The following is a 26,412-nucleotide window of genomic DNA, read 5'->3' as shown; positions in this document are numbered from 1 at the left end:
TTGTGGCATCTCCGCGTGCTTGATTTTCCTAATTTGTGGCATCTCCGTGTGTTGACTAAACCTGCCTGGTCCACAGATCTTGGTTCTGAGCTCACCGGTGACCAGGTAGTAACGATCTTGAAACATGCTTGTTTTACTTACTTTTTTATTACTGTGATAAAATGATGCCACTACCAAGCAACTTGGAGAGGGAAGAGTGTATTTGGGATTCTGGTTCAGAGGGTTAGATTCTATGATGGCAGAGTGAAGGCATGGGCAAGCGCAGGAAGCTGAGGACTCACATCTAGAATTGCAAGCCTAAAAGCGAGAGATTGAACTCTCAAAGTCTGCCTTGAGTGGCACATTTCCTCCAACAAGGTGGCATGTCATAAACCTCCTAAACGGTGTCATCAATTGAGGACCAAGTGTTATATTTGTCTGAGACTATAAGGGACAAATCATCCCAACCACCATGAACCCTAAAGTGCCTTCTGTTGGTAAACTAAAAGAGTAAGTAAATGAGACAGGACCCTGAAAAAGGGTGTGCAGTTGGTGACAGAGCCACAGGGACCTGAGACCACATCTGCTGTGTCTCCCTTGAATCAAGTCTCCCAAATCTCCTCCCTACCTGAGTGTTCATGGTCTCTCATGTTAGTGTTTCTGTCAGGCACCAACCATGGCCTAATGCAATGAAATGAAATGAACAATGTATGCCTACTTACTAAAAGGAATTAGAGCAACAGTGAGGATAACAAACAAACTGGAGACCTAGCGCACAAATCATTTCTATTAAAACGATGAGGAAAGCTTATGGGTTCTAATGGTGCCATGTCATTTGATTTAAATGTTTCAGTAAATATAACAAGATACAATGAGCATATCTCAACGTTCAAATTATTCTTACTCAAAGACATAATGCTGGTATACTTTGTCAAACTAGTTCTTCCCTCTCTTTTCTTGTGAAAAAAATTTCTCAAGGTGAATGAAAACTTGGATTTTTTTAATTGAAAATGTTTTTGTACAATATATTATGGTCATAGATTCCCCACCCCATCCCCCGTTCTTACTTGATCCTTCTCATCTTCCCATCCAGCTCAATGCCCTTTTAGCCTCTCTCCCTCTAAACAGACACATAGGGAAAGAGAAAACACCCAAGAAGCACACACACACACACACACAGATTCACAAACGCAAAAAGCCCCATAACTGGAAACCATGACATAAAAACCAGAGACCAGTGGCACAAACATAAAAATGTATAAACAAAATAATAGGAGACAAAAGGTCTATAAAAATGCCACTGTGCTTGTTTGTGTTGATCACCTACTACTAAGCGTGGGATCTACCCTAAAGGTTGGTTAATATACCCGGTGAGACTCCATGGAAGGAAACTTATTTTCCCTGTGCAATGCAAACTGATGCCAATGGGAGATGCCTTTTAGGTTAGGGGTGGGAGCCCATGTCTACTGCCCTTCTCAATGCTGGGATCCCATCTGGCTTTAACCAGTCCAGGCAATATGCATGCTCCACAATCTCTGTGATTTCGCATGTATATCAGTACTGTTGTGTCTTGAAACACTGTTTGCCTGGAGTCATCCATCTTCTCTATTAAAATCTTTCCACCTCCTGTTTTGCAGAGTTCCCTGAGCCCTGGGGAATGGTTTAATGAATACATCCCATTTAGGACTGAATATTCCAAAAGCTCTCACTCTCAGCATACCGTCCAGTTGTACATCTCAGTGTTAGTTCTCATCTATTACAAGAAGTTTCTCTGATGATGACTGAGTGAGGCACTCATCTATGGGTATATCAGAATGTTGATAGGAGTCATGTTAATGCTGTTCCTTTGACAGAACAATATTGTTCAGCTTTGCCTGAGGCCCATGACCTACCCAGTCTCAGTTTCTTGGCAAGCTGAGCAGTGTTAGGTTCCATGTCATGGAGCAGGCTTTAAATCCAATCAGGAAAGTGATGATGCAGGCAGATCAGCTTTGTAGAGCACAAGCTTTGTCTCTGGATTGGTGGTTACTTTCCCCCTCTGGTAGCTTGATAAAGGCATCGGCTCAACTTCTCTGTATTTACTGAGATATGTAGGTGCTGTCTTCGGCAATAGGGTCTTGCCAATAGTTTGTGGAAAACAAATAGCACATGAAAGTTTCAGACTTTTTCAAAGGTTGTGTGGTTTGCATGCCTTTGCTCCTGGCACTTACAGGCAGAGGCAGGCCTATCTCTATGGATTGAAGAACACACTGGTATCCATAGGGAGTTGTAGGAATGCACAGAGAACTCCTTTCTCTGAAAATAACCAAGTTAACTAAAACAAATAGACTTCCCTGATAATATAAAAATGGTAAATTCAAAATCCACTGTGTAATTGAACATTCTGCCATTAAATGTTCTTAGAGAAGCAAAGTAAATTTTGATGGAGAGAAAACACTATTAGTTGAGTAGTAATCACGAGCTCCCCGGAGTCTGGAAGTGCAATCTACTTAAAGTTGTCAAGTTGGTCTAGTACCTGGCTTCTTGCAGGCTGGCAAAAGTCATGAGATCCCTAGGTTAGAGGCAAAGGCATCATTACTCACAGACACAAGACAAGCCAGAGTGTCAGCATGAAGCTCTTTTTCATTCCATCACTTCCCAAGTCCAACAGCATTTCCTAGGTTTCCATAACATAGGACTGCATACTGTGTAGAATATGCAACTGAATGTTTTTCACAATTCTGGAGGCCAGAAGTCTAATGTCAAAGTGTTACCATCTGTGATTTCTTCTGAGGGCCCTGAGAGACTCTTTTGCTCTGGCCTCTCCCATAAGTTAGTAGGTGCTTATCTTGTCCGCGTCTTTGCTTCATCTTCTCTTTGTGGAACTTGAGACCCAAGTTTCCTCAGCTTAAGGACAGTAGACATTTTCAGTTCAAGCATCTTTCAATGACCTCATTCTCCAAATAGGGTCTCATTCTAGGGCTTATGATGGATTTTGTAATGAATGACTTTGTCTATAAGAGCCTTACACAGGTCATGAGATATATCACAGGGAGAAACATACAGACATTAGGAGAGTCACCATTGAAACTGAACTGATTTTGCTACTTCCTCACACCTGTTGGCTGCAAGCACAACCCTAAGAAAAGCCCTGGTAAAGGAACCAGAGACTTTCATTCTTTCTATACTTAGAAAGTACATGCAAGGAAGCTTGGGACCATGTAGATAAATCTACATAGTTCAAGCATTGTCAAAATAGTAAAAGAAAAATTTAAGATTGTCAGTTCTATCATCCTTAGAGCATTTATTTATCCATGTTCTTGATCTGATGGTTGATCTAGGATCATGAATCTCACTTCTCCTACTGTTACCTATATTGAAGAAAAACCCAAGACCCAACCGCTCTCTGTCTCTCACAATGACCATACTTTCACATACTTTAAATACCCAGTAGGAGATACATTTAGGATGTAGTCATGTGTGTGTCTATGTCAGGGTTTTGTTGGTTGGCCAATTGTCACTTGGGTGCTGAGATCAAACCCAGGCTGTGTGCTTGCTATGTAAACACTCTACCTCCAGCTTTATCGTGTACCTTTGTCACATGATATAAAATAGTTTTAACTGGGAGAGATGTTTTATTCACCTCTGTATAGTTGTTTTCATGTCTAAAAATTCAAAACAATGTTTTCAGAGTAACTGAAGAGAATTAACTTACATTTATTTCAACAGATGGAGTCACCGCTTACATATATTTTGATTTTACTTTTGAATGTGTTTGAATTTTCATCAGGAGTGGTATATAATAAATGTAAGTATCAGATTGTTTTCTTTCAAGGAGTTCTTATTTATATCCTTTCCTCATTTGTGGTTCAAATATTGTATATTTGACATTTTTCTTGACAATATATCCCCCATTGTTTTCGTGTATTATCTATTTACTCTGGCCCAGGTATCTAGTAATGTCATTGTAAACCAATTGTTACCAAGATGTGTATAAAAAAATTTAATAGCACTTTGCCACTTTCAAGCCATAGAATATTTACATTGAAAGCAGATTATACATGGCAACTAGTTTATTATTTGAACAGATACAAAATCATTTACTTGATGTATGTATTCTCTGGCTATCAAATTAAAGAATTTCCTGAAAGAAATATGCAGATAGAATTAGTTAAGAAAATTTTAGGAATAGAAAGATTTTCTTAAGGAAAAATTCCACTTCCATAGTGTACACATTTTTAAGAACTTCCTGAACACTAGAACACATGCTAGAATGCAGTGGTGTTTTATAAATTCCTACCTTCTATTCATAAATGTGTTGATGAATTTGATGAGCTATGGATTGTCCCAGTTTTTGTTCCAAATATTGTAGTAAGGAATTTCTGTTGTAGTCATGGCATAAGCCAACATTGGAGAGTCACAGGAGAGATGTCAGAGAAAAGAGTGATTGTATCTGGCTGTGGAAAGGCAGGATGTTAAGGCTGGCTTTACATAAAAAAGAACAGCCTGTCTAGCTCTTTAAAGTGGGTAAAATTCATGTAAGCACATATGAGAAAATGTATGTTTCAAAGGCACCATGGACTCATGGTAAAAAAACAGTTTGGAGACGCAATTGCAGGATATGTCAGGGAAGCAGGGCATCGTTCCTGTGACATGACAGAAGGGATATAAAGACACTATTCTGAAGACTGGGAGCTGCTTGCATGTGAGGCAAAGAAATACTGAGTTCAAGCTATAATCGGGAGGCTATTTACACTAATATGCCTACATAAACAAACTTAAGAGTAACACTAAAGCAATTATAGTGTACAAGCATCAGTAGAAGGTAAATTTATTCTTATTCTGACTAATTCTAACCCTAAATTGTTCTCCAATTCTGCTCTAATCCGAGTCCTTTCCAGGATATAGTTTATATACAATCCAATCCATTTCTAAGCAATGGAAACATGAGTAGGTCTGAGCTCTGGTCCCCAGTGCGAAGGAACAGTCCAAACACAGTTCTAGCCTATAATAGAGGCTTTTTCCGCTCCTGTTTGGACCATGCTGTAAGAAGCCTGCATTGTGCTTTCTTCCTCTGTTAATGTTTCAAGTTCATTTCGCTCTCTGGCATTAAACTTCAAACCTTTATGCTCCCCACTATAGATTGGGAGGGAGAAGCCACAAAGTGCCCCTGGCCTAACCTAGCAGGCCCTGAGCTGACCACCACAAAAACTGCGCCATCCAGAGTCAGCAGATGTAAAGCTGTCCCTTGGAATTAGTTCCTGCAGAGAACAAACTGAGCTATGGAGTGCGGCCTCCTTCCTCCTAGCAACACAGGGCCTCCTAGCCTGTGCCTCGTGAGCCAGGGAGGCCACGAGCAGCCTAGGTCTCCTCCTGAGGACTCCAGGAACCCAAGCTCTCACAGCAGCCACAGACCCTGATTCTGGAGCATGGTGCTGGTGCGTGGTGCTGGTGGCTAGCTCTAGACTGCAGTTAGTCTCTGTACACCAAACCTAGCCTTGACACTTTGATTACGAGGAATTGCTTCCAAGAAGCCGCATTTGACTCCGTGATTTGAATTTTTTTAGCTTTCTCTGGCTGTATGTGGGTATATCTGGCTGGATGTTCGACACCATATGTAGACAGATATTTGGGGGGACACGAGCTCACACACACACACAAAAAGAAAGAAATAGAGACTTATTAAATATGAAAGATCAGCCTCAGCTTAGGCTTGTTCCTAACTAGTTCTTATAACTTAAATTAAGCCATATCTTTTAACGTACACTCTTTTACATACCTCAGTCACCTTTACTTTGTCCTGCCTTTCCTGTGAAGTCTCCATCTCTTCTTCCCAAGGCTCTCTCTGTCCAGAGTCCCTGATATGCCTCCCACCTTGCTATTGAACATTTAGCTTTTTATTAAGCCGTTTAAGTCATACTTCTTCACACAGTGTAAAGGGATAATCCACAACACAGCTCCTAAAATAACTGTCTTTCTTACAATGCCATGCTTTGTTCTCTCAGCCAAATCAACGGTGATCTTTTACTATGCATGAGTCTGAGCCATGTTCCAAACAACTGTACTACATGTTACATTATCCATTTCACCCTCTTTACTCTAAGGTAAGATTCAGGGAGCCTCCTTCCAACCTCTTCCTGCCAGTAGCTGTCTATGAGAGCAAAAATTCCCTCTCTATCCTAGTGTGATGCTGAAAATCTACAATTCCAGCACTGAGCTTCTGAAGACAGGAAGATGGCAGCTATTTCCAGGACATCCTGGGCTACATAGCAAGTTCAAAACCAGCCAGGACAAAATTATGAAATCATGTCTCAAAGTGCAAAAAGTTTCTCCACTTCAGGTTTTAATCATTGTTTGCTCATAAAAAGAGTGAGGGTTGAAGAGTCACAAACTGGTCTTTGTCACCTTCTATAAACTTGAGCTCATGGTCCCACATGCCCTGTATTGTATTTTAATGTTTTAGACAACCCCTTCTTTTATGAGTTCTGATAGTATATCTTCATGTAGAAAAAAAGTACAAGATTTGGGTTTTCTCTCAACACAGTGAATTCAAAATTACAAATCTGTTTAGTGGAGGAGGGGAAAGTAATTTAGACAGAATCTCATGTAGATCAGGATGACTTGTGACTGTTGATCCATCCTCCTGCCTCCACTTCTTGAGAACTATAATTACAGATGTGCACCTCCACACCGAGCTTTAAATTTTTATTTCTTCTTTTTTCCAAGAAAGTGTTTTTCTGTGTATCCTTGCTTGTCCTGGAACTCACGTTGTAGACCAGGCTGGTCTCAAACTCATAGATATCCACCTGCCTCTGCTTCTCAAGTCCTTGTATTGAAGGCAGGTATCATCACTGCCCAGGTTATAATTCTTATTCTTTTTTTTTTTTTTTTTTTTTTTTTTTTTTTTTTTTTTTTTTTTTTTTTTGCATATAGAGTATTTTTTATTTAATTTTATATAACAAAGTCCAATTAAATGAAAACAAACATTTATACACAATATTTGGGAATTTGGGCGTCGTTCTTTCCAAACTACTTCCTGCTGGTAAGGGGCGCTGTCTTGGGGGATTCGAAGAAGATTCAGATATCCTAGCTGTAGTCTGTAGGGCTGTTTTGTCCAGCTGTTTGGAATGTAGGATCAGCTTGTACTCTGTTTCAGGCGGTCTGGTGTGATCAAACCACATTAGTCTGGAAGGAATCCACATCTTTTCATTTTCTGTGGAAACAAAAATAGAAATACTTTTCCCCAGTAACTTGTTCTTCAACTTAAATTTTGGAGTCAAAGCGTTTTTTTTTTTTATTATTATTATTTTACATGTCGATCCCAGTTCCCTCTCCCTCCCTCCCTCCCTCCCCCCCAAGCCCTCCCCTCCCTCCTTCCCTCCCTTTTGCCCTCTCTACCCTCTCCCATGCACTCTAAACACCCTCCCCTCCCAACCCCCCACCACAATACAATATGTAGGGGAATGCCATCCAGTTGGGGTCATGTAGATCTGACAGGTCCTGTGAAGTAGGGACTAGGGCTTCTCTCCTATCTCTAGAATAAGGCAGTTATCCCTCCATGGGGGATATGTTTGCAAAGTCCTTTTGTGCACCAGGGATACATCCTGGCTCCACTGTCTGAGGTCTCTTAGACTGCTCAGACCTTCTGGCTGAGACCCATATTCAGGGGAGTCCGAGTCAGACCTCTGTTGGCTTCCCAGCTATCAGTCTAGTGGCCCTTAGCTCCTCCTTGTTCAGGTAAGCTGTCTCTATGTACTTCTACCGCATGGTCTTGTCCTCTCCATCTGCTTCTGGGTTCTAGTTTGACTCAGTGTTTATGTATGGGTGTTTGCTCCTGTTTTCAACAGGCATTAGTTGAGGACTCCATGGAGAAGTTAGTTGTTGATCTCACTCTCCGGGAAGGGCATTTATGATAGCCTTTCCACGGAAGCTGAGATTGTTAGTTGGGAGCAGTCTTGTAGTTCCCTCGACCTTTCTTTGTGTTCAACTTTATCTTCAAACCAATATTGGCTCCCTCTTTTATGTTCTCTCTCTCTGTCTCTGTCTCTCTCTCTCTTTCCTATTTTCCATTCCTAACCAGGCTCAATCCTCCTAGTCACACATGCCTTCCTCTCCTCCCTCTCATTTTCTCCTACTTCTCTCTCCATTAGCTGTCCTCCCCCACTATACCTGAGGTCTGGGGGACTTGTCCCTTCCCAGTTCTGTGAGGGACTTTATATGAATCTCTTAGAATACAACTTGTATCCTAGTTCCTCTGGTGATGTGAATTATAGGCTGGTGATCATTTGATCTAGGTCTAAAATCCATATATGAGTGAGTACATACTGTGTTCCTCTTTTTGTGACTGGGTTACCTCATTCAGGATGGTTTCTTCAAGTGCCATCCACTTGCCTGCGAATTTCAAGATACCATTATTTTTTTCTGCAGAGTAGTATTCCATTGTGTAGATGTGCCACATCTTCATTAACCATTCTTCAATTGAAGGGCATCTAGGTTGCTTCCAGGTTCTTGCTATTACAAATAGTGCTGCTATGAACATAGTTGAACAGATGTCTTTGTTGCATTGATGTGAATCCTTTGGGTATATACCTAAGAGGGGGATTGCCGGGTCCTGTGGTAAACTAATTCCCATTTTCCTGAGGAACCGCCATACTGATCTCCAAAGTGGCTGTATGAGTTTGCACTCCCACCAGCAGTGGAGGAGTGTTCCACTTTCTCCACATCCTCTCCAACATAAGTCATCACTGGTGTTTCTAATTTTAGCCATTCTGGCAGGGGTAAGATGGTATCTCAAAGTTGTTTTGATTTGCATTTCCCTGATAGCTAAGGATGTGGAGCATTTTCTTAAGTGTCTTTCAGCCTTTTTGATTTCCTCCATTGAGAATTCTTTCTTCAGTTCTGTACCCCATTTTTTAATAGGGTTATTTGGTGTTTTGTTGACTAGTTTCTTGAGTTCTTTGTATATTTTGGAGATCAGCCCTTTGTCGGATATAGGATTAGTGAAAATCTTTTCCCAGTCAGTGGGCTGCCGTTTGGTCTTGTCAACTGTGTCCTTTGCCTTACAGAAGCTTCTAAGTTTGAAGAGGTCCCATTTATTAATTGTTTCTTTCAGTGTCTGTGCCCCTGGAGTTATGTTCAAGAAGCGGTCTCCTATACCAATTTGTTCAAGGGTACCTCCTACTTTCTCTTCTAAGAGGTTCAATGTGGCTGGATTGATGTTGAGGTCTTTGATCCATTTGGACTTGAGTTTTGTGCATGGCGACAGACATGGGTCTATCTGCAGTCTTCTACACACCCTCATCCAATTGTGCCAGCACCATTTGTTGAAGATGCTGTCTTTGCCCCATTGTATCATTTTAGCTGTTTTGTCGAAAATCAGGTGTTCATAGGTGCATGGATTAATATCAGGATTTTCAATTCGATTCCATTGGTCTACCTGTCTATTTTTATGCCAATACCAGGCTGTTTTCAGAACTATAGCTCTGTAGTAGAGCTTAAAGTCAGGAATGGTGATGCCTCCTGATGTTCTTTTATTGTATAGGGTTGTTTTGGCTATCCTGGGTCTTTTGTTTTTCCATATAAAGTTAATTATTATCCTTTCAAGGTCGGTGAAGAATTGTGGTGGGATTTTAGTGGGGATTGCATTGAATCTGTAGATTGCTTTTGGTAAGATTGCCATTTTTACTATGTTTATCCTACCTATCCAAGAGCATGGGAGGTCTTTCCATTTTCTGGTATCTTCTTTAATTTCTTTCTTTAGAGTCACAAAGTTCTTATTATATAGATCTTTTATTTGTTTGGTAAGCGTTACACCAAGATACTTTATGTTGCTTGTGGCTATTGTAAAGGGTGATGTTTCTCTGATTTCTTTCTCTGCCTCTTTGTCGTCTGAAAAAAATAGGGCTACTGATTTTTTTGAGTTTATCTTGTATCCTGCTAGTTTGCTGAAGGTGTTTATCAGCTGTAGGAGTTCCCTGGTAGAGTTTATTGGGTCGCTTATGTAAACTATCATATCATCTGCAAATAGAGACAGTTTGACTTCTTCCTTTCCAATTTGGATGCCCTTGATCTCCTTTTGTTGTCTTATAGCATTAGCTAGAACTTCTAGTACGATATTGAAGAGATATGGAGAGAGAGGACAGCCTTGTCTTGTTCCTGATTTTAGAGGAATTGGCTTAAGTTTCTCTCCATTCAGTTTGATGTTGGCAGTTGGTTTGCTGTATATTGCTCTTATTATGTTTAGGTATGTTCCTGTTATCCCTGACCTCTCTAATACCTTTATCATGAAAGGGTGTTGAATTTTATCGAAGGCTTTTTCTGCATCTAGGGAGATAATCATATGGTTTTTCTTTTTCAGTTTGTTTATATGGTGGATCACGTTGATAGATTTTCGTATGTTAAACCATCCCTGCAATCCAGGTATGAAGCCTACTTGATCATGGTGGATGATTTCTCTGATGTATTTTTGAATTCGGTTTGCCATTATTTTATTGAGTATTTTTGCATCGATGTTCATCAGGGATATTGGTCTGTAGTTTTCTTTCTTAGTTGTGTCTTTGTGAGGTTTGGGTACCAAAGTTATTGTGGCCTCATAAAAAGAGATTGGCAATAAACCTTCTGTTTCTATCTTGTGGAACAGTTTGAGGAGTAGTGGTATTAGTTCTTCCTTGAATGTCTGGTAGAATTCTGCACTGAATCCATCTGGCCCTGGACTTTTTTTCGTTGGAAGGCTTTCGATGACTGCTTCTATTTCATTTCGGGTTATAGGTCTATTTAAGTTGTTTGTCTGTTCTTGATTTAATTTTGGTAAGTGATAGTTATCCAGAAACTTGTCCATTTCCTTTGAATTTTCAATTTTTGTGGAATACAGATTTTCAAAGTATGACCTGAAAATTGTCTGGATTTCCTCTGTGTCTGTTGTTATGTTCCCCATTTCATTTCTGATTTTGTTAATTTGCATGTTCTGTCTCTGCTTTTTCGTTAATTTGGATAAAGGTTTATCAATCTTGTTGATTTTCTCAAAAAACCAACTCTTTGTTGCATTGATTTTTTGTATTGTTTTCCTGGTTTCTATTTTGTTGATTTCAGCCCTCAAGTTGATTATTTCCTGGCGTCTGCTCCTGCGGGGTGAATTCGCTTCTCTCTGTTCTAAGGTTTTCAGTTGCGCTGTTAATTCATTTATGTGACTATCCTCTGTTTTCTTCATATGGGCACTTAGTGCAATGAACTTCCCTCGTAGCACTGCTTTCAAGGTGTCCCATAAGTTCGGGTATGTTGTATCCTCATTCTCGTTGAATATTAGAAAGTCTTTAATTTCTTTCTTTATTTCTTCTTTGACCCAGGAGTGGTGCAATTGCACATTGTTCAGTTTCCATGAGTTTGCAGGTTTTCTGCTATTTGTCTTGTTGTTGAATTCCAATTTTAAAGCATGGTGGTCCGATAAGATACAGGGGACTATTTCTATTCTCTTGTATCTGTTGAGGTTTGTTATGTCTCCTAGTATGTGGTCGATTTTAGAGAAGGTTCCATGTGGAGCAGAGAAGAAGGTATATTCTTTTGTCTTTGGATGGAATGTTCTATAGATGTCTGTTAGCCCCAGTTGAGACATAACTTCTGTTAATTCTTTTGTTTCTTTGTTGAGTTTCTGATTTGTGGTCCTGTCTAGTGTTGAGAGTGGTGTATTGAAGTCTCCCACTATAAGTGTGTGAGGTTTTATATGAGCTTTGAGTTTTAGTAGTGTTTCTTTTACGAATGTGGGTGACTTTGTATTAGGGGCATAGATGTTCAGAATTGAGACTTTGTGTTGATGGATTTCTCCTGAGATGAATATGAAATGACCATCTTCATCTCTTTTGACTAGTTTTGGTTTGAAGTCTAGCTTGTTAGATATTAGGATAGCTACGCCTGCTTGCTTCTTATTTCCATTTGATTGGAAAATCTTTTCCCAACCCTTTACCCTGAGGTAATGTCTATCTTTGGAGCTAAGATGTGTTTCTTGTATGCAGCAGAAGGATGGATTCTGTCTTCGTATCCATTCTGTTAATCTGTGTCTTTTTATAGGTGAGTTAAGACCATTAATGTTGAGGGTGAGTAAGGACCATTGATTGTTGATGGTTGTTTGATTTAGGTTTGTTGTTGGCAGTGGTATTGTGAATATATTTGTTCTGCTTCACCCTAGGTTTCTGGTGTAGTTGGATTATCTGTTGCCTACATTTTTGTGGGCGTAGTTACCTTCCTTGGGTTGGAATTTTCCTTCCAATACTTTCTGTAGGGCTGGATTTGTAGATACATATTGGGAAAATCTGGTTTTGTCATTGAATATCTTGTTCTCTCCATCTATATTGACTGAGAGTTTTGCTGGATATAGTAGCCTAGGCTGGCATCCGTGTTCTCTTAATACTTTTAGAACATCTATCCAGGACCTTCTGGCCTTGAGGGTTTCCATGGAGAAGTCAGGTGTAATTTTGATAGGTCTGCCTTTATATGTTACCTGTCCTTTTTCCTTCGCTGCTCTTAATATTTTTTCTTTATTCTGTATGCTAGGTGTTTTGATTATTATATGTCGAGGGGTCTTTTTTCTTTGGTCCAGCCTATTTGGGGTTCGGTATGCTTCTTGTACTTTCATGGGCATGTCCTTCTTCAGATTTGGAAAGTTTTCCTCGATGATTTTGTTGAATATGTTTTCAGCACCTTTGAGCTGGGCTTCCTCACCTTCCTCTATGCCTATTATTCTTAGGTTTGGCCTTTTCATGGTGTCCCACATTTCCTGGATATTGTGTGTTAAGGATTTGTTGGATTTATGGTTTTCTTTGGTCGATGAATCTATTTCTTCTAGTTTATCTTCTGCGCCTGAGATTCTCTCTTCCATCTCTTGAATTCTATTGGTTATGCTTGTGTCCGTGGTTTCCGATTTTTTGCCCAGCTTTTCAATTTCCAGCTTTCCTTCCATTTGTGTTGCCTTTATTTTCTCAATTTCGGTTTTCAAATCTTGAACCGTTTCCTTCACCTGGTTAATTGTTTTTTCTTGGCTTTCTGTACTTTCCTTAAGGAATTTGTTCATTTCTTCCACTTTTTTGTTTGTTTTTTCCTCTATTTCTTTAAGGGATTTTCTCATATCTTCTTTGAGGGCCTCTATCATTTTTATGATGGTGATTTTTAAGTCATACCCTTCTGCTTCCTCTGCTTTGTTGTTGTGTTCCATTCTAGTTGGTGTAGATTCCCTAGATTCTGGTGGTGTCATGTTTGTCTTTCTGTTGTTAGGTGTTCTCTTGTATTGCCTTCTTCCCATAGTTTCTTCCTGTAGGTGTTGGTGGTGTCTCTTCCCTCTCTCTATGGTCCTTCCCAGATGGGCTTATGTGGATCAAAGATTCAATGTCTGTATCTCTGTGTGGTCCAAGCTCTCTAGGAGGCTTCTCTCTGGCCAATAGCCGGGAGAAGAGGACGAGGGCTGGACTGGAACTTGAGAAGGTTTTGCAGGGTAGTGGGATCTCACTGGAAACTGGCGCTCTCCAGCTGAGACCTCGTTCTTTGGCAGGGCCCGGATTTGGGGGTCAAGGATCTTGCCTGCAGGAACTCCAAGTGGACCCGCTGAGATAGGCGGATCTCTGGGAGGGGGCCTGGGACTCCAGCAGAGGACTGGAGGCGGGGTCAGGGACCAAGCCGGTGGAAATTACAGGTGGTCCCACGTGGATAGTCAGGTCTCCTTTGTTCGGAGTTGCTCTGAGAGGTCTCCGAAGTAGGGTGGACTGTTGGCTCCACCCTCTGTCCCAGTGCTCAACCAGAGCGGCAGGACCGTAGGTGGGGTAGGGCACAGGGTGGGGGGGGTAGGCTGGAGGTTGGGATGGGTGGGGGTGTATCAGAGCTCCAAGGGTGCTCTCAAAGGGGACCGGAGACAGGAGCAGCAGGATCAGGGGCCAATCCAGGGAGTTCAGGCGGGGGGAGGGGGGTAAAGAGGTTGAAGGGGACAGGCAGCCCCGATTGGGCCCAGACTCACCTCTGGCCAATAGCCGGCAGAAGAGGACGAGGGCTGGGCTGGAACTTGAGAAGGTTTTGCAGGGTAGTGGGATCTCACTGGAAACTGGCCATAATTCTTATTCTTTAAAGAGTGTATAATCACCCTGTAGTGGATGCACATACCGTTAACCATAGCTCTTGTGGGATTGCTGAGTTCAAGTCAAGCTGATCTACCAAGAAAGTACTGGGTTACAAGGGGTACTCAGAGAAGCATTGTCTCCAAAACAATAAAAGGATAAAACATGTTTTATCATTTGAAAACTATGATACTTTTTATGCAAGGTCTTCTATTTTTACATATTTGTTTATTTGTTTGTTTAGATGAGAATACCAACCACTTTTCTTGTTCCAGTAATGAGGTCCCCACAGACAAGAAAATAATCAAGCTGTTTCTTACCACTGGCAATCTGGTAAAGTCCACTAACTGTGTGTATTCTAGCCCCTTGGTCCCTTTAAGGCCAGGTATGAACGCAATGGCACTGCAGTCTCTTCAGTGTCTTTCCTGTCCAGACAGGAAGGTGAGATTCAGTGGAATTGTCTGTATTTGGATAAGGTAGTATGTTTCATTTAGCTACTGAGCATCCTGGGTAGCCATGCTCTGTGAGTGTTTTTAATAAATGATGTCTGCCTCTCTTTCTAGACCAGCTGTAACAGTCTTCATCTGATATGGAACCAATTAGTTCTTTTGAAAGAAGTTTGACAGAATAACCCTGTGAGAGAAACTTACCTCACATGACCTTAAGAAAGAAAGAATCCTTGTGTAACAAGGACCATGTTGCACTTGTAAGGGATGGTATGACCTTTCCATCCCAGTTATGGGAGACTTTTCAGCAATCAAACAATACAATAAGATAAAATAAAACAGAATATTAAGATGGTCACAGTATAAGGCTCAGTGGTGGAGTGCTTGACATGCTCAAAGCCTTGTGTTCAACACAAATACACACACACACACACACACACGTATGCACATGTGTGCTTACTCACACACATGAAAATCCTTCTAGCAATTGCTAGAAAAAGCAAATGTTAATTTAAAATGCACAGATTATCTGAATATAGATAACAAATACAATAAACACTCAGAATAACATCCCACAGAAATGCATAATTCATCCCTATGTCTCCTTTAACTTAATCCCTAATTCCTGTTTGATATACCAAATATACACTTAATTTAGGTTTTTAATTTACTACTCTTGAGACGTCTGTGACATTTTGTCTATAGAAAAAGGAATGTAGACTTACTAAGCTGGGATAAACTCTTGGGTATGCTATTTGTGGGTATATGCCCTGACACAGATTCCCAAACAGTTTAGTTTTGGTGTTTTGACTTTTAAAAATTATTGGTAGTATTATTTATTTATTTTTGTAAGAATGTTTTTCTGCATCTCCATATGTGTACTACAAAGATACACTGAATCTCTGGATTTTACAGAGTTATTAGGTTCATGGCCCAACAGCTGCTTAGCCCTTAGTTCTCAATATGGCTATATGTGGCAACTCAGAAGCCAGACCTCCTAGTGGCCCTTAATGATAATGTAGTTTGTGAACATCAACAGACTGCAGCTGCTGGAAGACCACAGACCTAGATATTTCCTAGGAAACGCCCTGTGCACCATGGACCTGGATGCCTGCACAGTCCACTCAGATCTGCACCAACTTTGCTGAAAGGTGACCCTTGGATAGCCAAACGGTTTCCTTTGGGAGCCCAGACCCTGGGCATCCACATGACCTTCAATGGTAATGGGTGCCATAGATATCACAGACCTTTGCTGTGGTAGGTCACAGATCCAATGTGGCCCTATCCTGTCTCCATGGTTCCAGGGAGTAGCTCTGACAATGCAGATTGGGATGGTCCTTGCTGTGGCATAGCCCATGGACACCGATGTGGCCATATTTGGGGGCATCCCAGACCTTGAGCATAAACAAGTTGGTGGTTACAGAAGTCATGAATATCAACAGACTGTGGCTGCTCCAGGGCATGAACCCAGTGAGAACCTTAGGAGCAGTCTAGGACCCAACATCACCATGGCCCCATGTGGCAAGCAGGACTCCCACAGTAGCCTGTTCCTCAACACCTTCATCTCTTGAGATCTGTCTACAGATCAGTCTACTACAGCACAGGAGCCATTCAGCTTCTCTCTCTCTCTCTCCCGAATCCCATCATGAATTTCCTCACCGTGATGGTGCTCGCCTGCCTGGTACAGCAGGCACTGGGCTGGCCCTTAGTTATTTCCCTGCCTAGGAAAAATGGCCTTGGTGTGTGTGTGTGTGTGTGTGTGTGTGTGTGTGTGTGTGTGTGTGTGTGTGTCTGTCCGTCTGTCTTTTTTTCTGTCTGTTTCTGTGTTTGTATGTATGTCTGTCTGCCTGCCTGCCTGCCTGTCTCTGGGTCTGTCTGTCTGGGTCTGCCTCTCCCTTCTCAGTCCTATTGTCATTTCTCAGGCCCTTGATTTCTTCTCCCTACCCAGAGCAAACATCCCTGGGATGATTGTATATGTCCATCTCTGCCTGCTTTCCACATACCTTTTAAAACTAGGAAGTGTACAATAAATTTAATTCTCTTTTTATTTGGTCACAAAGCATCCATTTTGGTAATATCATATTTTCTACATGTGAGACTAGTTTATGTTCACTTTATGATTATGAAAATTGTAAACTTTGCATTTTTATGATTAAACAGACTCATAAGGATGGATTGAAAAACCTTAGAACACTAAATAGGTTCCTGAGTTCTCAGGACATTCTTGTAAAAATAGGTTTTCCCCACTGGTGAAGGTCATCATTAACGAGAGAAAGTTTTATCAGTAACTGATTTTGCAAACTTATCCTCACGAATAATTTAATATAATATGCTTCTACATATCAAATTCTCATTACTTGTTATATTTCTTTCTTTCCTAAAGAAAGTCTACTGTTTTTTCCGAAGTGAGACCACGGATTCTTCCAGGGCAATTTTGAGTGTATTTACATCAGGAGGCATTGCTCCCAAGCTGATAATCATGAACAATACATACCATGATCACTTCCACTTTAAGTTATCTCTGGTAATTATGCTTTGTTTTATACTGTGGTACACTAATGAGAAGAAGCATACTCTCTAATTGGATGTCTTTTTACAAGTTGGAAATGCAGTAATGTTGTAGCTCCACAAGTGTTTGAATCCAATAATACATGTTCAATATTACTTCACACTGTGTGAAGATATGCCACTGTGATTGGTTTAAAAAAAGCAAAATAGACAAGAGTTAGGTAGGATTTTGGAGGCAGAGACAATGCTGGGAAGAAGGGCAGAGCTGCAAAACAACACCAGGGACACAAAGTAAGAAGCATGATCTTTACAAAATAAAAGGTAACCAAGCCACAAAAAAGAACATAGATTTGAATTATAAAAACTAGTTGAAAACGATGCTAAGTTATAGACCAAAATTCATGATTAATAAAAAGTCTCCTTGTGGTTGGTTAGGAGTTGGCAGGTGGGACAGAATAAATCTGCCTACAAACACAGTAATTTAGAAATCATATAGTATTGAAGTGCTATTTAAAAAGAAAATAATGATGATGGTGGTGGTGAAGTTTTGAAAGTGATGATGATGATAAAAACACATTAACAAGGCATAATAGCACATGCCTCTAACTGTGCCATTCCTGAGCTAGCTTCATGAGGATGGCTGTATGTTCAAGGTCAGTCTGAATACATAACAAAAATCTTTCTCTGCTGATGAGCAAATGGGTCAAAACCAGGATGGAGAAACCCTTAGAAGCAGCTGACCTGAACAAGGGGGAGCTCAGGCACCCTAGTCTGACGGCTTAGAAATCAGCATAAGACTGAGCCAGCCCCCCTGAATGTGTGTGTTAGTTAGGAGGACTGGGCAGCCTATGGGACCTCTGGTAATGGATCAGTATTTATCCCTAATATACGAATGGACTTTAGGAACCCATTCCACATAGAAGGATACTGTCTCATCTTATACATATAGGGGAGGCCTAGGCTCTGCACCAAATGATATGACAGACTTTCAAGGCTCCCCTTGGAAGGCCTCACCCTCCCTGGGGAGCAGAAAGTGGATGGGCTGGGGTTCGTGGGGGTGATAGGGGAGGATGGGACTTAGGATTGACATGTAAAACAACTTTGTTTCAAATTTAAATAAATAAAGGAAAAATCTTTCTTTGCACCCCCTTTAAAAACGTATTTTCTTAAAAATGCATTTTAAGCAGTTGTTTCTATTGCTTCTGTACATCTGACATCATTTCCTTTGGCTTCAATTTCTTTCAGCACTTGTCATAGGCAGTGAACTGGAGTTGATAACCATCATCTGTCAAATTATACATTAATTTTAAACAACTTTATCAAGATAAATTCACATTCCATTCAACTCACCCACTGAAAGTATATAGTTCATTGGTTTTAGTGAAGGCAGAGTCATGCACAATCACTAGCAAACAATTCCAGAACATTTCATTATCTTGAAGGACACCATGAAGTCATTAACAGTCACTCCCCAGTCTCCTTCCAGATTCTCCCACCCCAAGCAACCACTGTTGTACCTGTGCTCTCCCTCCCTCTCCAAAGACTCTAATTCTTCAAGTCCATATAAACAAGATACAATGCATAGTGTCTGTAACTGCCTCCTTCAGCTTTCATAATGTGCTCAAGCTCCAGCATAGCAAGGGAAATGTCAATGCTTTGTTCTTTTTATGAGCAGGTAAAACTCTGCTGTAGACATTGCACATTTTGTTTATCCACCAGAAGATGAATGGTGGACTTGTTTCTATCTGTTGCTCTAATAAGTGATGCTGCTGCATATATGGTTCTTCTTGTGGAAATGGGTTTTTGTTTATTTGGGTTACGTGGCCAGGAATGGAATAGTTGGGTGATAGAGTGAGGAGCTGCTGTTTTTTAAAGTGGTAGGACTCTTTCTGTTTCCTACCCCTGACTGCTCAGACACATTTGTCTACATCCTCACCAATGGTTGTGATAATCCTCTAGTATATATAAAATGCTACCTTATCATGGTTTTGACTTGCATGTCATTAATGCTTCCCATTTCACCTTTGCTTACTGGTTACTTGAATATCTTCTGGGAGGAAATGGCTATTCTGATTCCTTTCCCACTCTTAATGTGGGTTTTTTTTATGTTATCATAGGTAATTTATACATGCTGCTTATATATTCCAGGTGCAAGTTGCTTCTAAGATGTATAATTTGCTAATATTTTGTCTGCTCTATCATTTATATTCTCCCATCCTTCAATATATACTTTTTTTTCCTTTGGGGGATATTTTAGTTTTGTTACTTTGTGCATTTTGTGACATGTGTAGAAAAATCATTGCCTGACCCAAGATCTTACAGGTTTGCCCCAATATCAGGTATCTATACTTTTCACTGTATTTCTATACTTTGAACAACTCTGTCACCCATTTTTGTACACTACAGTACATAAGAGTCTATAGTCATTTTTGGAATAGCTAGAGTTGATTGTTTAATATTTAAACATGAAAACAATTTGAGGGGCTGGAGCGATCCGGAGAGTTGGGGTGACTTGGGGCTTGCGGACGTAGGGAGCCGCTTTCGGGCTTTCTTGAAAAGGTAAACCGGATCTGTCTGCAGCCATGTCAGCCAAGGTAATTTCAGAGCAGACTGGCAAAGAACTCCTGAACAAGTACATCTGTACCACCTCTGCCATCCAGAATCGGTTCAAGTATGCCCGGGTTACTCCTGACACCGACTGGACGCATCTGCTGCATGACCACCCCTGGCTGCTCAGCCAGAGCCTGGTAGTCAAGCCAGACCAGCTGATCAAACGTCGAGGAAAGCTTGGCCTAGTCGGGGTCAACCTCACTCTGGATGGAGTCAAATCCTGGCTAAAACCTCGACTGGGACATGAGGCCACTGTCGGCAAAGCCAAAGGCTTCCTCAAGAACTTTCTCATTGAACCTTTCGTCCCCCACAGTCAGGCGGAAGAGTTCTATGTGTGTATCTATGCTACTCGGGAAGGAGACTACGTCCTATTCCACCATGAAGGGGGTGTGGATGTGGGCGATGTGGATACCAAAGCCCAGACGCTGCTTGTGGGTGTGGATGAGAAGCTGAACACTGAGAACATTAAAAGGCACCTGTTGGTCCACGCTCCTGAAGACAAGAAAGAAATCCTGGCCAGCTTCATCTCTGGCCTGTTCAATTTCTACGAGGATCTGTACTTTACCTACCTTGAGATCAACCCCCTTGTGGTGACCAAAGATGGTGTCTACATCCTTGACTTGGTGGCCAAGGTGGATGCCACGGCTGACTACATCTGCAAAGTGAAGTGGGGTGATATAGCATTCCCTCCCCTATTTGGGCGTGAAGCATATCCGGAGGAAGCCTACATTGCCGACCTGGATGCCAAAAGTCGGGCAAGCTAGAAGCTGACATTGCTGAACCCCAAGGGGCGGATCTGGACCATGGTTGCTGGGGGCGGCGCCTCCGTCGTGTACAGTGATACCATCTGTGATCTTGGAGGTGTCAATGAGCTGTCGAATTACGGGGAGCACTCAGGTGCTCCCAGTGAACAGCAGACCTATGACTATGCCAAGACCATCCTCTCACTTATGACTCGAGAGAAGCACCCAGATGGCAGCAGGATCCTCATCACTGGAAGCAGCATCGCAAACTTCACCAATGTGGCTGCCACCTTCAAGGGCATTGTGAGAGCAATTCGAGATTACCAGGGTCCTCTGAAGGAGCATGAGGTTACAATCTTTGTCTGAAGAGGTGGCCCCAACTATCATGAGGGATTACGGGTGATGGGAGAAGTTGGGAAGATCACTGGAATCCCCATCCATGTCTTTGGCACAGAAACTCACATGACGGCTATTGTGGGCATGGCCCTGGGCCATCGGCCCATTCCCAACCAGCCACCCACAGCAGCTCATACTGCCAATTTCCTCCTTAATGCCAGTGGGAGCACATCGACTCCAGCACCAGCCGGACAGCGTCTTTTTCTGAGACTAGAGCTGAGGAAGTGGCACCTGCAAAGAAAGCCAAACCAGCCATGCCCCAAGGAAAGAGTGCCACCCTCTTCAGCCGATACCAAGGCTATCGTGTGGGGCATGCAGACGCGGGCTGTGCAAGGCATGCTGGACTTCGACTACGTGTGTTCCCGAGATAAGCCCTCAGTGGCTGCCATAGTCTACTCCTTCACTGGCGATCACAAGCAGAAGTTTTACTGGGGACATAAAGAAATCCTGATCCCTGTCTTTAAGAACATGGCTGATGCCATGAAAAAGCACCCAGAAGTAGACGTGCTGATCAACTTCGCCTCTCTGCGATCCGCTTATGACAGCACCATGGAGACCATGAGCTATGCCCAGATCCGTACTATAGCCATCATAGCAGAAGGCATCCCTGAGGCTCTTACACGGAAGCTCATCAAGAAGGCCGACCAAAAGGGAGTGACCATCATTGGGCCAGCAACGGTTGGGGGCATCAAGCCCAGATGCTTTAAGATTGGGAATACTGGTGGGATGCTGGATAACATCCTGGCCTCCAAACTATATCGCCCAGGCAGTGTGGCCTATGTCTCCCGTTCTGGAGGCATGTCAAATGAACTCAACAATATCATCTCTCAGACCACAGATGGTGTCTATGAGGGTGTGGCCATCGGTGGGGACAGATACCCCGGCTCCACATTCATGGATCATGTGCTTCGGTACCAGGGCACTCCAGGAGTCAAGATGATTGTAGTTCTTGGGGAAATTGGGGGCACAGAGGAGTATAAGATCTGCCGGGGCATCAAGGAGGGCCGCCTCACCAAGCCAGTGGTCTGCTGGTGCATTGGGACCTGTGCCACCATGTTCTCCTCTGAGGTCCAGTTTGGCCATGCTGGAGCTTGTGCCAACCATGCTTCTGAAACCGCAGTAGCCAAGAACCAGGCCTTGAAGGAGGCAGGAGTATTTGTGCCCCGCAGCTTTGATGAACTGGGAGGAATCATTCAGTCCGTGTATGAAGATCTTGTGGCCAAAGGAGCCATTGTACCTGCTCAGGAAGTGTCACCTCCAACAGTGCCCATGGACTACTCTTGGGCCAGGGAGCTAGGTTTGATCCGAAAACCTGCCTCATTCATGACCAGCATCTGTGATGAGCGAGGACAGGAACTCATTTATGCAGGCATGCCCATCACTGAGGTCTTCAAGGAAGAGATGGGCATCGGTGGCGTCCTCGGCCTCCTCTGGTTCCAGAGAAGGTTGCCCAAGTATTCCTGCCAGTTCATTGAGATGTATCTGATGGTGACAGCTGATCACGGGCCAGCTGTCTCTGGGGCCCACAACACCATCATCTGTGCTCGGGCTGGAAAGGACCTGGTCTCCAGCCTCACATCAGGGCTGCTCACCATTGGAGATCGGTTTGGGGGTGCCTTGGATGCAGCAGCAAAGATGTTCAGTAAAGCCTTTGACGGTGGCATTATTCCTATGGAGTTTGTGAACAAGATGAAGAAGGAAGGAAAACTGATCATGGGTATTGGCCACCGGGTGAAATCGATAAACAACCCAGACATGCGAGTGCAGATCCTCAAAGACTTTGTCAAACAGCACTTCCGCCACCCCACTGCTCGATTACGCACTGGAAGTGGAGAAGATCACCACCTCAACGAAGCCGAATCTTATCCTGAATGTGGACGGTTTCATTGGCGGCGTCGCATTTGTGGACATGCTTAGGAACTGTGGCTCCTTCACCCGGGACGAAGCTGATGAATACATTGATATTGGAGCTCTCAATGGCATCTTTGTGCTAGGAAGGAGTATGGGCTTCATTGGGCACTATTTGATCAGAAGAGGCTGAAGCAGGGGCTATATCGTCACCCATGGGATGATATTTCCTATGTTCTTCCGGAACACGTGAGCAAGTAACTGAATGAGGGACCCTGCTGTATGTAGTAAAAGGAAGACAAGAGCTCCCTCCTGGGTAATGACGGACAGACAGCTGGAAGCAGAGTCCATTATAGGCTGGGCCTGGAGCAGAAATAGCCATTGATGTACAGGCATGGAAGACCAACACCTACAGGCTAGTACCCATTCAGTCCGCATAAAGAGGCTTAGTATTTTTAATATATATATACATATATAGGCATAGAAATTGAAAACCAAGCCAATACTTGTGACATTTGCTCTGCTACCTGCTGTATCTATTATACGGAAGAATCTAAGCACTGTCAGAATAGTGTTCTTCTAGGTCTAGGGCCTTATGATGTTGCTTTCTTTTTTTAATTAGTTAAAAATTCATTTTCCCTTTGGAGGAAGGGAATGCAACTTTTAAGACTTCAAGATACTGTCTGACTATAGGACCCACTGACATCTGGTATCCCCACTTCCTGGCCATCTTCACTTAACATGAAGACTGTATTAGTCTGGATTTTAAGGATCTTTTTTTTTTCTGTTATATGTTAAGGGTTTATTTAGTATCCCACTGAAATGTTCTGTGTTACGGATCAATGTCTACTTATGTCAAGGGGAGGGGTGGGATCATTAAATCCTTAGCCGTTGTCATACATATGTGGAGTAGTAACTTAAATGTAAAGTTGTCACATATGAGTGTTTAAAATGGAAATACAAGCAAAAAGCTGTGAAATGTCTTATGTCTCATGTTCTGTGTTTATGCAGCTGATTTGTCTGTTACTGAAGTGTGGGTCCAAAGACTCATAGCTGTTTTGCATCTGTAACCCACAAAGATTCTGGACAGCTGCCACCTCAGTCTCTTCTCTGTATTACCATGTTTGGTTTAAATAAACTATACAGTAACAGTGAAAAAAAAAAAAAGAAAACAATTTGAGGGGCTGGTAAAACGTTTAAAACATAGACACAGTCAGGATAGGACTCTCTTGTAGGCAAAAGTTTTTGTTCCACCAACAACTCCCAAATAAACACACTTGTAAGGTGTATAGGTTTTTCCACCTTCCGCCACTGATTTGGTCCCGCCACCGCACCAGCCCCAAATAACACACAGAGACTCTGTATTTGATATTATGCTGTCAGCCAGGTACTACTTTCTTATCAGCTAGCTCTGTCTTAAGTTTAACCCATTTCTATGTATTTCCACGTGGTCTCCTTACCGGGGAGTGGGGCAGGCATCTGGTCTCCCTGGTCTCTCCATGCTGACTCCTTACTACTTCCTCTTCCTCCTTGTCTCCTAGTCCCTCCTATCCTCCTTTCCTATTGGCCAACAGTGCTTTATTTATTAACCAGTATGAGAAACATATACAGAATGACATCTCCCATCACACACTGAGTCTTTAGGCACTTCCATTTTTTTCTAAATTTCACTGATACAGGAAAGTATAAAAATTGCATGTTTAAGTGGGGTATCAGATAGTGTTTCAATATATGTACCTATTATTTACTATTTACATTACACTAACTATACTCTCTAGTGGTGATATATTATTTATGATTTAATAAAGCATGCCTGAGTATTCAGAAAGCAAAGTCAGCCTCAAGCTACAGAGATCAGACAGTGATAATATATACCTTTAATCCCAGCATCCAAAAGTAGGTCATGGTGGTACACACCTTTAATAGAAGGACTAAGGATTAAGAGGTAGACCAATCTCTGTTGAGTTCAAATCCATCCAGATCTACACAGGATTGATCCAGTCTTAAGAGAAACAGCTCACACAAAGATGAATTTAGCACCTGGGATCACATGCCTTTAATCCCAACATTAGGGAGGTATATAAGACAGGAGCAAGGTCTCAGTATTGAGCATTCATTCTCCAACCACACTGAGGATAGGAAGACATTCAGTCTCAGGATTCTCTAGCCACACTGAGGAGAGGCAGAGGGATCAGCCCATTCAGCTTGAGGTAGTTGTAAGAGCTGATGGTCTGCTACATTGCTTTTCTGACCTTTAGCTTGAAGTTTGAACCCCAATATCTGTTTCTGGGTCTTTTATTTATCATGATACACTCACTCCTCAAACATGAATCATTTTTCCTCTTGCTTTTGTTTGATGTTGTAGTTTCTTTTGTTTGAGATAGCATCTCATTCTTATGGTAAAAAACATTAAAGTCCTGCTTTTTAACATTTTGAAATACTAGAACATTATTATCATCTCCAGCCATGCTACTGCTTCCTTTCCCTTTATTATTGGCTCAGTTGTATATCTCTGAGTTCATTTTTCCTTGTCTATCTTATTCAGTCTCCTATTGAACCTATTTAGTATGTATTTTACTTGATTTGTTCTACTTAAGCTTTATTGCTTGCATTTGTTTTGTTTGTGTATCCTTTCTACTCTGTTTGTCATTATCTACACATTCACTTTTTGGGGACAGTTTCCTTCAGTGCATGCACAGATTTGCAAACATAACATTTAATCCATTGCCTCTTAGCCAGACTGAGTCAACTGACTGTGTACATTTGCCCCCTAATATCAGTGACATTTGCCAGTTATTCCTTGATGGGAGATGCCATTATGTATATATGTTTCTCATACTGGTTAATAATAAAGCACTGTTGGCCAATAGGAAAGGAGGATAGGAGGGACTAGGAGACAAGGAGGAAATAGGAAGTAGTAAGGAGGAGTCAAGATGGAGAGTCTGAAGAAAGCAGTGTGCCACCGGCTCCCCGGTAAGAGAAATACATAGATCAACAAAAATGGGTTAATAATTAAGACAGAGCTAGCCGATAAGAAACTAGTAACTGGCCAACAGGATAATATCAAATACAGAGTCTCTGTGTATTATTTGGGGCTGGCGACATGGCGGCGGGACAAGACCAGCGGCAGCGGGCAGAAAAACCGAACTCGTTACAATTCCTTATTGTCATTGTTTTGGTTGGAAACTGGATACTGTAGGTGACATGTTGTGACAACTCTGGATCCTGGTTCATTCTTCTAAGAAATGCTATTTTTACTGTTTGTCTAAACAGCAGATCATTTCCTTAGTAAAACAGAAAGAAATGAAGGTGTCTTTCCTGTAGTTCTGATGGTTGTCCGGCTTCCACTGATTTTCTTTTTAAAGTGGTCCTGGGAGTGTCCTCTATGCTGCAGTAGCAGGGGAACTTAGACATGTTTACAATGTAAACTTTAGAGCTCCCATGCTAAGTGTTCTCTTCTTCCTGGGGTTCCCCACTTACATTTCCAAATGCTCTGCCAGCCCAATGCCTTGACTCTGACTCATCAGGTGCCTAACACTTTAGCATTGTGCTTCCTGGACTGTTCCACCATGTGGAAATGTATGTATGTATGTATGTATTATATCCAGCATTTCTGTCAACCTGCTATTACAAAGAATGATGCATAATATCCTTGAATATGAGGAAGAGAGAGAGAGGGGGGTCACTCTTATGTGAGTGTAATATGAGGAAAAAATCCCTACCAGTGAAATTTGCTATTGAAAACCCTTTACCTGTAAGTGTACATATGTGTGCATATTTAGATATTTTTGACTGATTTTCCTTTTTAAATGA

General features: G+C 41.9%; 2 protein-coding genes across 2 annotated transcripts in view; both read left to right on the top strand.

Annotated features, from left to right (window-relative positions):
* The first annotated feature begins 3,687 nt into the window (after positions 1-3,687).
* The window catches only part of LOC127231073 (cation channel sperm-associated auxiliary subunit beta), a 102,568-nt gene continuing 79,843 nt past the window's right edge, over positions 3,688-26,412 (top strand). The window contains exons 1-3 of the mRNA XM_051196478.1: positions 3,688-3,766; positions 14,293-14,381; positions 16,878-17,018. Coding sequence (XP_051052435.1) covers positions 3,688-3,766; positions 14,293-14,381; positions 16,878-17,018 — 309 coding nt within the window. The remainder of the gene's footprint in view (positions 3,767-14,292; positions 14,382-16,877; positions 17,019-26,412) is intronic.
* LOC127231072 (ATP-citrate synthase-like) lies at positions 19,562-23,750 on the top strand. The gene is given in 5 exon segments (XM_051196477.1): positions 19,562-20,935; positions 20,938-21,040; positions 21,042-22,547; positions 22,549-22,772; positions 22,775-23,750. Coding segments are annotated over 5 exon segments (3,270 nt in total). The 5' UTR covers positions 19,562-19,584; the 3' UTR covers positions 22,861-23,750.

This window comes from Phodopus roborovskii, unplaced genomic scaffold, assembly GCF_943737965.1.
Source record: "Phodopus roborovskii unplaced genomic scaffold, PHOROB, whole genome shotgun sequence".
Classification (NCBI taxonomy): domain Eukaryota; kingdom Metazoa; phylum Chordata; class Mammalia; order Rodentia; family Cricetidae; genus Phodopus; species Phodopus roborovskii.
This window is presented reverse-complemented; position numbering and strand designations above follow the sequence as displayed.